The sequence below is a fragment of the Solanum dulcamara genome, chromosome 10 (assembly GCF_947179165.1).
Source record: "Solanum dulcamara chromosome 10, daSolDulc1.2, whole genome shotgun sequence".
In the NCBI taxonomy this organism is placed as follows: Eukaryota; Viridiplantae; Streptophyta; class Magnoliopsida; order Solanales; family Solanaceae; genus Solanum; species Solanum dulcamara.
This window is the reverse complement of record NC_077246.1, coordinates 43567180-43579325: the sequence shown is the minus strand read 5'-3', so window position 1 is coordinate 43579325 and position 12146 is coordinate 43567180. Positions and strand designations below refer to the sequence as shown.

The window sequence follows — 12146 nt, the reverse complement described above, 5'->3', positions numbered from 1 at the left end:
CACTGACATTCTTACCCATGTATATTTCTGATGAGTGTGATGGTACAAGACCAGAGAAGTCACAACTCAATATAATTTTGAATAAAGTAGACCAACTACTCGAAATAATACGTCAAGGTAAAATCTCCAGAGGTTTACATGTAGAGGACCTGTAATAGAAAACCTGGTTGATGCATTAATTAATCAGGAAGAGAGTCGATAAGTAAATAAACAGTACTAAGGGCACATACTTCACAAACCCGGCATACTAAGACGCAAATTTGTAAATTAGGCAAACTCGAATTCAATAATCCAAATGACTATTCATCTATTGTATTTTCATGCGAAATAGGGGGCAAGAAAACAAAATAGAAAGATGGTGGTTTAATTCAATGTTGTTCCCGGATCTAGCTATAGTAATGTAGATTTAGAATCATCAGCTTTTGAAGTCACATTACACAAATTAACAAGGCAATCAAGAAATCATGTCCTACATGATATGACCTCAGTTAAAAAAATGTTTCGACGAAATACAAGGCATTTAAAGGTGGGGTGCAGGAGACCGGGCCCTGAGATACTCCTGTGAATGGATTTTCATCTCAGTTCTCTTGCTTCAGAAAAAGGATGCTATGGATCGCTTCACACATTTCCTTGTGGCTGCACGCTCCAACTACCGATCTCAGTGAGACCTTAACACCTGAAGATATTGCCCTACTTTTTGTGCTCCAATAAACAAGGCATCAGCACCAAGAACTAATCCAACCTGTGACAGAAAACATTAGTTCACTAAAGAACCGCAACATTGTTCTATTCACGAAGGGAAGAAAACCAAGTACCATTCGGGCAGAAAAAGTCAATCGGTAACCCCAACCCTCTTTAACAGCAGCATCTCTCTGTTGGTCAGTCCAACTGACAATATCCAAAGAATTGTAAGTGACTGCAACACAAGCTACTCTATGATAAAAGTTAATGGGACTTGAAACTACATGGCTATTAATACAAGTCTTTGATCTAAATCTTTCTCCCACGCACCTACTCATCAGGGTAACGTGAGCTTCTAATTGAAAAACAATCAAGTTGAATATATGGTGAATATTTCTTAACGAAATGAAATTTATAGGATGTTTGTTTGGAATAAGTAACTTATGAGCCCTTACTCGAGGTATGTGCTACCCATATAGCTAGTGAATCTACTAAATCAAAGGAATGGAAACACATTAATTAATAAAGAAGAGAGAAATATTCCGTACTCTCTTTAGAAAGCAAGCTCAAATGAAAAATCAGAAGACCATCTCCAATAGTTACGTAGCAACTTTGTGGATGAGTACATTGACATACATTATGTCATTTATTCAAAGTGATAGAAAGAACTTGTCAGGGGCGAATGCACCTTCAATGAAGCGGTTTCAAAAAAAAGAAATTCCTATAATATATATAATTACTATGTGAAAATAAAAAATAATTATATATTATATCAGATGTCACTGCTAATAAAAAATACATCTTTGATTTAGTGGTTGGTCTGATTCTCTGTTCGAGACACATGCATATGTTGGGTTTTCACATTCTTTTCACAAATGAGCCTTAAGACACCGTCTTTTTGAGACTAATTTGATTTTTAAAAACTTGCAATCCTAGAATCATACATCATTAAATTCGAACTTGCAACTTCACTTTGGCATTCCAACCAGCATGACTGCCTCGAATAAGAAGTCTATAAACTTGAGATCAACGACAAGAAGTATATGTTTTAGCTATATTCTGCCTCGTATTTTGACTGTTTTTCTCGTGTTAAAGTTCATTTCGTTCACTTTATTCTTAATATTTTTGTTTTACTATGTAGGAGATATTTGGCAAAAAAAGGGATGATTCAATGCTAAAACGAATGAAAAATGAGCTTGGAAGTCTGAGTAGAAGACCATAGCAAGGAACGAGATCAAGTCTAAAGACCCAAAAATCAAGTCCACATGAAGAAAAGATGAAGAAATGAAAACCCCGCCTAAAATAAGCCAGTGGCACTGTGCCTCGTACCGCACTAACACATTTTCAGGGCCTTTCTGCACAGAAAAAAATCTTTGAAGATCTGGCTTGGTGCGACGCCAATGGGAGACCCGTCATGGTTCATCAAGTTAGAGCGAACACTATCAAAGTCGGAGCGTAATTTCATCAAAAATTGATCTCACTTGCTTTGCTCATGAACTGCGTGATCACAGAGAGATTCTGTAGATATTTTGGTATAGACAATATCTGTAAATTCAGCCCATAAGTTCTGAAATCCAGAAAAATAATCCTGAACAAAGAGACCTCTTTGACAGTAATTAGTAATTTCATACTCTAACTGAAACTGTCTTGCGCTATTATCTTAGTTGTAAACCTTTTGTAAGTAATCCCACATGGCCTTAGTTGTTTTGTATGGCCTGAGATTAAGAGCTCGTTTGGATGGGCTTAAAAAAAGTAACTTTTATGTATGAAGTGCTTTTAGAACTTTGAAGTGCTGAAAGTTATTTTTATAAATAAGCAGTTGAGTGTTTGGATAAAAGTGCTTATGATGTGAATTTTAGGGTTAAAAAAATAAAAAAAGTTAGTTTGGGAATTTAGTTAAAATATAAGGGATATAAAAGTAATTTCCATGGTCAAAGAAAATGACTTTAAGCACTTTGAAAAAAAAAGTTAGGAATCCTAACTTTTCATTTTTGACTGACTTTAAGAACTTTATGGCTTAAAGTCAGTATTAGGCAAACACGTCCAAAAGCTAAAAAGGGGCTTTAAGTTGGTTTTGATCAACTTAAAGCCAATCCAAACGGGCTCTAAGAATAATAAGAGGGCCTATTGACCCTAAAATCTAAGTCATCACCCGAGCATCTTTAATCTTCCATTCACCTAGCTTTGTAGGATCAGTAAGTGCAGGATCGTTTTTATCTATATGGCCCCATAGTTCTTTTCTGGTGACAATTAACTGAAATTGAAATTCCTAGGAAGAATATGTTTTTCCAGTGAAACGAACACTGAAGGATTCAAAGTAATGTGGATTCATGCTTTTGAATAGCTATGAAAACTAAGACTCAAGAAAACAATTAGAATGACCAAGAACAAAAGTCTTAGGTGTTAGGACTGATTGCCGACGAACAGTCAAAAAAAACCAAGATTTTCAAAATAAAAAAATTGAAAGGAACCACAGATAGACTCTATGAAACAAGACAGCCAAGAGAATACTCTAATACCATGACAAATTTCTGCTAAATGCCTCTCAAAGTGAGTCTTTCCATTAAATAGAGTAAAGATTGTACATCCCTAAAGATTTGTCATTCCTATCCCTAAAGATCAGCTATGCTATCCCTCCAAATTTGTTATTCTATCACAATATTTATTTTCTTTGATTCTACAACAAATCTCTATCATTATACTTAGTTACAGCACTATATAATTACATTAATATATACAATCATTCGCTATTAATTCATGATTTGTGAGTTGTTCATCATGCTAACAGTAATTAAACTTTATATAAAATATAATTGGCATTGTATAAAAGTTGTCATTCGGGGTATATTTGGCCCTTTTTCCTTTTATGTATTTGAGTTGCATCTAATTAATTTAATTTTTTTAATAATTGTGGTGTTGGGGCCAGCCTCATGTAGTATCTCTCCTTTTGTCTTTCAGAAAGAGCCTCCCTACCTCCACGAGGTAGTGGTAAGGTATTCGTACACCTCCCCAGACCCCATTTAGGGGGATTTCACTTGGTATGTTGGTGGTGGTGGTGGTGGTGGTGATGGGGCTAGTTTGCGTGCACCTCAACTAACTGATGAAAAGAAATCACCTAGTTTTTTTATCTCTGTTTGGGTTTCAACCTGAGACCTCATGGTTCTCAACCCACTTCATTGACCACTAGTACACACCCTTGGGTGCAATATGATGTAAATAGGCAATTTATTCATTTGTTGACTTCCTTAAATGTCGACACCACTTGTGAAAAATTCTGCTTATGCCACTAGAACTTATGATATACAGTTAGAGTGCATAATTGATAACATCATCTGTTAACTAAGGATGAAATACAGCTGCTTTACATCAAAATTGTAGACACCAGAAGTAGAAAGTCATTATCAAATATGAAGGTGTCTGGATGTACAGGCAGAAGCACAAAATACTTACCCAAGGAACTCTGAAAGACCACCAATTCCTGCGAACTTGAATGGTTGAGGACCTTCTCTTTCAAGATCCTGATCCAAATTGTATTTAGATGCCTCTGCGGACATGTATTCTGGAAAGATGCATATTTATTAAAGCAAAACAGACAAAATAAGATGTGTTTGAACCTCTTCTTCAGCAGCTTCTAAACCACCTTGAACCCAGAAAATGTTGTTGTAACCACCATTGTATAGCACCTCACAAGCCGCAATGGACCTGCCTGATGAAAAGGGCTCCGCATAAGCAGTAAGGAAAACAACTCAGCAGGTTAATTATGAGCATAAGAACCTTTTAAGTGCCTAATCTGTCTGACCATGGACCTATTAAGAGCATGAGATTCTTACTACCTCAGAAAGTGACACTCTGCCAGCTAGATCTATAAAAACTCTTCAACTGTTCCATCTAATATGCAAGAAAACAGTCAAGTGTCATGCTACAAAGGATCCAATTTATGATGTATCAGATAGTTGCCCAATGAATATTCATGTTCGACAACATTGAAAAATCCAGATACTCATAATTTAGTTTGAGTGCTAAACTTGGATCACCATGGAGTTACATGAGCATCCACTTCCTTTGCAACAGAATTGTACTGACAAACTTCATCTGGATTGTTCCGTAAGTACTTGTATTCAGCCATTGGAGTGCAGAATTATACTTTACAGAAGAGAATCTAAAATGTGGTTAATAGACAGATAAATTTACCTCAATCCCTTCTGGCATGCCACAATAAGATCTGTATCTTTGGCAAATTTCTCCTCAACATTTGATAAGAACTGCCTGTAAAGGATATTAGTTTATTCTTTATAATCAAAATATGGAACTGACATGAAAAAAAAATTAAAATTATATAAAAGGGGGTTGTTTATAGCATACTTGTTGTAAGACAGAGCAGGGACGCCACTCCACCACCCTCCTATTATGAAGAAGATACAAAATTGGTGATCAGAAGCTTAGAGAATGTACTATGGCAGTCAAAAGACGTGTATCTATTTTATTTACAAAGTTATTCCATAGACAACACCATGGAATCTTTTTTCTTTTTCTTTTGAAGATTTGTAGCAAGAAGAAAAAGCTTCTTGTATTTCTGTATGAATTTACATCCCATGAGAATGAGTTCTTATACAATAAGTCCTACCACGAAATAAGGAAAGAAAAATATTACATAATCAATACAATATCAATTACTCCTACAATTAAGCTAGGAAATCAATCATTCAACACTGCCGGGTCATATAAAGCCCTCGTCCTCCTCTTCTTACTTTTAATCTCTAGATCCATTACCTAGAGCGTATGATGGGTAGTAAGATGCTCACTCGGGATAACCTGAGAGTGCTTACATGTTCTATCGCTTTTCCTAAGGAGTAGTTAATTGATTTCAGTCCTGGCCACCATACTATGAAAGGTGATCAGGTACTCCTCCTGAAACTTGAGTTAGTTATCACCAATGCAAAAGTTTTTGCACAATCCAAAAGAGATACTCCTCCGTCATTTCTATCCCTAAAACCAAAATCGTCATGCATGTCATCATAGCCCCAGTAATAATTGATAAAGAAAACAAGGGAATAGCATATGTAAACTAATGGAAGAAGTTATCATTCTATTCATGAATATACAAGGTATTTATACAATTACAAGGAATCATATATAAGGAAATAAATCAAAACAAATAAAAGAAAATATTCTACAATCACTCTTATTATTCTGTAATATTCTACCATCACTCCTGTGTGTTGTTACCATATACTGTAACACCTCCCTTAAGCTGGAGCATAGATATTGATCATGCGCAGCTTGTCACAAAGATAACTAACTCGAGTTCCATTTAATGCCTTAGTGAACAAATCAGCTAATTGTTCTCTCGTCTTCACGTAGCCAGTGGAATAGTAAAATCTTCTCTCGAATAAACTGACAATCAACCTCAATGTGTTTAGTGCTTCCATGATACACCGGATTTGAAGCTATATGAAGAGCAGCCTCATTATCACAGCAGAGTTTCACTGGTGTATGATGCTTCAATAAAATTTCAGATAACAGATGAGGTATCCACATAATCTCACATATAGACTGTGATATAGCTCTATACTCAGATTTTGCACTAGATCGAGATACAACACTTTGTTTCTTACTCCTCCACGACTAGGCTCACTCCAACAAAAACACAATAGCCAGATGTAGATCTTCTATTAAGTTTGGATCCCGCCCAATCAGCATCAGCAAAACACTCAACAAGAGTTATGACCGTGATTGCTATACAATACCCACGTCCAAAGCTCCTTTCAAGTAACATAGAATCTGCTCCAAAGCTTCCCAATGTTTGACCATAGGCACTGACATAAACTGGCTAACAATACTTACTGCAAAGGCAATACCTGGATGAGTAACAGTGAGGTAGTTTAACTTTCCAACTAACTTCCTGTATCTCTCTCAATCATCAAAAGGATCAACATCATCTTTCATAAGATGTACATTGGGGACCATTGGAGTACTGCAAGGTTTGGCAACCAACTTTTCAGTGTCTGCACGCATCAAGAACAAAATTCCCTTCTTGCTTCTACTTACTTCTACTGAAGTACTTCAACTGCTCCAAGTCTTTTGTATGAAACTTAGTATGCAGGAAAGACTTGAGAGAACAGATACCCGCAAGGAGTTGTGGAAGGTCAACATTAAGAGTGTGGAAGTTGTGGAAGGTCAACATTAAGTCTTGAGAGAACAGACTTGATGAGTGTGGAAGTTGTGGAAGGTCAACATTAAGTCCTCCTTTACAGTTTCCCATAAAGTTTGAAAAAAATCCATTATGTAACTATCCGGGCCAGGTGCTTTGTCTACTGCACACATTTTGATCCCTTCTAACACCTCTTCCCCTTCAAACCTTCTTGTAAGCCATTGTTGCTCCTCCATAGTAATAGTTTGAACATCAAAAATATCCAAATTTGGTCACCAACTTTAAGATTCTTTGTAAAGATTTTGATCAAAATCCACAATGGACCTCTTAATTTCCATAGAATCAAAGAATCTATAGTGTTGATTCTCTTATGCACAATGGCCATTCTAGCCACTTCTTCATACTCCATGGCCCATTGTGCTTTCATCAGTAACTCATCATCGGTAAGAGGTCTAACCTCTTGTATGAATTCCAGACTTCCAATTTGCTCCAGAAGTTGATCCTTTCTAGCCCTCCAATTACCTTTATTCTCCTTGCTCCATTCTTTGAGTTTTACTTTCAAAAGACTCAAATTTGTTGCTAACTTAAAGTTTCCACTTCCTGTCAGATTAAAAGAATTCCACTAGTCTTGTACTTTGGATTTAAACCCCTCCACATTCCGCTACCATTTTTCAAACTTGAAATATGATCTCTTGAAGACCTCCTTCCCACATGAAAACAAAATTGGGTTATGGTTAGAACCCAAACTAGGCAAGGAACTCTGTCTGATTTGATTAAACAATTCGTCCCAAGGAAATGAATACATGAATTTGTCAATCCTTGATGCATTTCTATGATCTGGCCCTCCTCTCCAAGTGTAAGATCCCCCAAATAAAAGGGGGTCTACTAGCTCTAGTTCATTGATACCGCTAGAGAAGTCCGTCATTGCTCTTGAAAGTCTAGTACAATTTGTCTTTTCTGAAAGGAATGTGGTAGTGTTGAAATCGCCACAAACCACCCAAGGTCCTTCACAAAAGCTCTTCATTGCACCTAATTCTTCCCATAACTCATTCCTTTCATTTCTATCAAAGGAAGCATATAGTGCTTTCAGAAACCAAGTGAAATCTACATTAATGCCACTCAACTTGCAAGTGATCATCTGATTTCCACTCTCCACCATCTCCCCTTTCCAAGACCTTTTATCAGACAAAATAATTATACTCCCTCTACTAAATGCCTCCATCCAAATTCCCCCCATACATTTGTTACCCCCCAACTGTTGAATATACTGCTCCCTGTAATTTTGTCTCTACCAAAACTATAATATTTGCTCCCCCTTGTTGTAATCTGCTCTTCACCAATTTTCTCTTGTCCTCCATGTTAAGCCTCCTCACATTCCATGATGGATATTGAGCTTCATTATAACTGGGTGATTAGTTTCCTCCCTCTGCTTTTTGAATCACTCCATGGCTCCCCTTCTTTGAATTTTACATCGAAAAACAAGTTCCTCAGTTCCTTAGGAACTCCCTGTTTTTCCCCTTTTCTTTCAAAATAAAAATAGAATTCTCTTCTATCCTCTGTGCATCCTTCGAAAGCAGCTCCAAATTCTTGACTGAGCCTAAGAATATTGCTCTGTACCCAGTGATTTGCCCTCTCTTCTGCTTCTTTACTATACCCAAAAGCATCACAATTAATCGGAGTTGGCTCCCCCAGATGAACAATTTGCTGCACATTCCCCTGTTCTTCACTATCATTAATTTTATCATCTCTTCCCCCATTGTTGTTGTCTAAAAGTTCTGCGTGCTTTTGTTCTTCTCTTACTTGAATGTTTTTTTCCGGAAGATCCTCTTACTTCATTCTCTACCATCGCACTTTCTTCTCTGATAGCTTCTGGGTTGTTTCCTCCATGTAATTTATTAAAGTTCATTTGTCCCGCTCTATCTGGGCTTATACTTCTTTTCTAGGGGTTAGTACTCTTGGGCCTGGATAAGAGGCCCAAATCTGATTTCAAATTTAAATGAGTCATGTGCAAGTCACATGTCTCATTAAACTTTTCCCCTCTAGTTCTTTCTCTTAGGATTATCCCTTGGGTAAAACCTTGTACGGGGGGTTCAGCCTTGTTTCTTCTCCATTGGTTCCATAACCTGATTCTGGTGCTATTTCAAACCTGGGTTTGCACTCCACCCATATCAGAAAGTGGTAAGTAATTCCGTTCTGTTCTATGGAGACCTCTACTCTTTTTTTTTGAGACAAGGGCAACTTTGTATTCATAAAAAACTCATCATCCAAGAAATGATGAGGAAGAATCTTACACCCACCAAAAGTATGGGAATTCCTCCAAGAGGACGAAGAACTTTACAAGTTTACAAGTTACCTATGAAATCAACTAGTGCTACTATATCCCCCCCCCCCTCTTGTTTACACCAAAAATACAGTAAATTAAGAGTCTGACTCTTTATCTTCTGAATGTTGCTACTCTTGCCTTCAAAACATCTGGTATTCCGTTCCTTCCATAGTGTCCACCAGATATATGCTGGAATGATCATCCACCAATTTTCCTTTGATCCTCTACTACCAATTCCGTTTTATGGAGACCTCTTGCCAAATTCATTACCAGAATATTACCTAATTATCATTTGTGGGAGTTATGGAAGTCAAGATGCAATAAAAATTTTGAAAGCATCCGACTTTCCTTTTATAAAACCAAAACTAACATTATGTCTATTCTTTTGCAGATTTCTAAACAGCAAACTTATAAGAGCAAGGTTAGGAGAAGATTGGCATACAATATGTACAGCTTGTGAAACAAGCATTGAGCAGAGGACTTCCAGAGTTGTCAAATGGATCAAGCCTCCCTCCCAGACAGTTAAGCTTAACAATGATCGGAGTTGTATTCAAGACTTGTGTGATGGTGGAGGTCTGATCAGAAATAATCAGGGAATGGTGATTTTTGCCTACTCTATTCCTTTGAGACCAGGGACAAGTAACTTAGCAGAAGCTGCTTCTATGCTTTTTGGCCTCATATGGTGTGCTACAAATGGTTATAGATTAGCCTTGGGGGAAACTGACCCCCTCCTCAACTAAATACATCACAAGGGAGTGGAAAGTACCCTGGAAGATAATCAACATCATCAGTAACATTCAGGAACTAGTTGAAGAACATGAAATCTGAAATCAGTCATTGTCTCAGAGAAGTAAATACACCTGCTGATAATTAGCAAGTCTAAGCCACAGTTTTGATAGGATCCATATCTTCAACTCTTTTACTGCTCTCCCAATCAAGTAAGAGGACTTATCAACATGGGTAGATGGAACTTTCCTTCTATTTGGATTTAGGATTCAAAAGGGCCAAACCAGCCCATATAATCTATGATCCACCTTGAGGTCTTTGTATATTTTGCAAGTTTTTGGTTAGGACCAACTTTAGTAGTCTCTTCTCAATGATCATATACAGAATTTGGTATGCCAAACTCATTATGGAACTTTTTGCACATCAATGATCAATGCAGACAAAGTTTACCCGAAAAAAGACATAATACATAGATCGACACACTAACTTGGCCTCGACTGGCAACTAAACACTCCAACTCGTACCCACTGTGTCTCGTGGAGAGTAGACACCTTAACTCATACCCACTGTGTCTCGTGGACACCCGACCGACGTTGACATGGCATATAAATTTTGAAGGAGCCTAGATGATCATTTTTTAAGTTTAAGTGTTCAACTGTCATTGTGGTGACGAGTTGAGGTGTCTAGATATGCATTCTCAAAGTTGGAGAGTTTAGTTGTCTATTGAGGCCAAGTTAAAATGTCTGTCTATGTATTATGCCAAAAGAAAAAAAAAAGCACTCCTCATAAAGGAAAACAATGAAGAAAGAAAGAGAACAAGTTAAGTCTACATTTGTGATGTACCACAAATTGATCTTTATTCATAATATACATAAGCTAGATGATAGCATTCACGTGTGTGTACCTCCATTAAAATTGACAGGCTTCAATGGAAAATCAAGAATTTGTTTATCAAAAAAGAGGTGTCCAAATTCAAGCTCAAAAGGAAGAAGATTGGGGCAACATGAAGCCCCAAAAGGGAGCCCAAAAGGCTGAATGTTCAAGGCCAAAAGATGTTGAAGTCACGAGGAAGTTTTAGTGGAAATTTGCCACTTCTTTCCTTTTCCTTGACAGCTAATTTTAGGAAATAGTTTGACATTATTTTTACATGTTTTCCTAGTTTAAAGTTTTCAAGCTTTTATTTCCATAAAAGTAGGATTTGAATTCCATGTTATTTGGGAAAGGTTTCCACTATATATAGGGGTGGATTTTGTTATTTTAGTTGGACATGATTAATATTATTTGAGAGGTTTCTCCTCTTTATACCCCTGTGTATGGTGACTATGATTTATCTAACAATCTTATAAGAATGATTCTTCAACTTGATATCTTTGGTTCTTATTCGTAATTAAAGAAGGTAATTAGTCTTATACTAATTGTTGTCTCTAATTTGTTCGAAATAGGGGTCTAGATCACTTTTGATCAAAGTTCTTGAATTGACTCTATTAGTATCATAATTAGTTTTAATCTGCTAATTCTGAATACTAAAATCCTAATTCTTAGTACTTTATCTTTAATTTGGAGATTTTATTCTCGAATATTACATATCTTTCAATTCTTGTCTTTAATCTTCATATTTTAGCTTCCGTAATTATTTTCTTGTTTATTCACGTGGCCCGATTATGATCACTAGATTTGCATCTCTTTGGACAGAAGTCAAGCTATATGTCTTTGTGTTTCACCAAGTAGTTATAAAGATAAAAGTATAGTAAAAATGAATCATTTGTGTGTCATAAGAGAAGTTTGTTACCCATCAAAAAGTTTGTTGCTTTCCAGGAAAGAGTACGAAGTTCTAAACTAGTATCAACATCAAAAATTGGAATCCAGGTGGAGCCTTTTACCCATGCCTGCAAAACAGTTTAATAAATCAGGATAACCAGGATAATGAATAACACAATCATTTAAGGGGAGTAATTTGCTTTTAATCTATTTCATATCCCAAAATGCTTGAACCTGGAGTTTTTAGAGGAGTTTTTTCAACAAAACTTGGTATTCCCCATCACAAACTTTGATAAGCTTAAACAACAGACTTTTTTTTTGATGAAATAAGAAGAATATCATTAACAAAGCATCAAGAAGCTGCACAGATTACAAAAGAAAGAAAATATCAGCTCCCATAAAGGCAGAAAAAGCTATCTAAACAGCTAACAACAAAGATCTATGGAGCTGATAAATTCCAGGAAAGAATCGACACTAAGTACAGGAGAGAGATTAACCCAACCAAAA

At 36.5% G+C, this 12146-nt stretch overlaps 1 protein-coding gene across 1 annotated transcript in view; it reads right to left on the bottom strand.

Moving 5' to 3' along the window:
- Nucleotides 1–282: 282 nt before the first annotated feature.
- Nucleotides 283–12146, bottom strand: part of LOC129871184 (rhodanese-like domain-containing protein 11, chloroplastic) — a 33043-nt gene continuing 21179 nt past the window's right edge. The window contains exons 4-10 of the mRNA XM_055946064.1: nt 11671–11767; nt 5044–5083; nt 4873–4947; nt 4296–4383; nt 4132–4199; nt 816–888; nt 283–742 (exon numbers count right to left, since the gene is read on the bottom strand). Of these exons, the coding sequence (XP_055802039.1) occupies nt 659–742; nt 816–888; nt 4132–4199; nt 4296–4383; nt 4873–4947; nt 5044–5083; nt 11671–11767 (525 nt within the window). The 3' untranslated portion in view covers nt 283–658. The remainder of the gene's footprint in view (nt 743–815; nt 889–4131; nt 4200–4295; nt 4384–4872; nt 4948–5043; nt 5084–11670; nt 11768–12146) is intronic.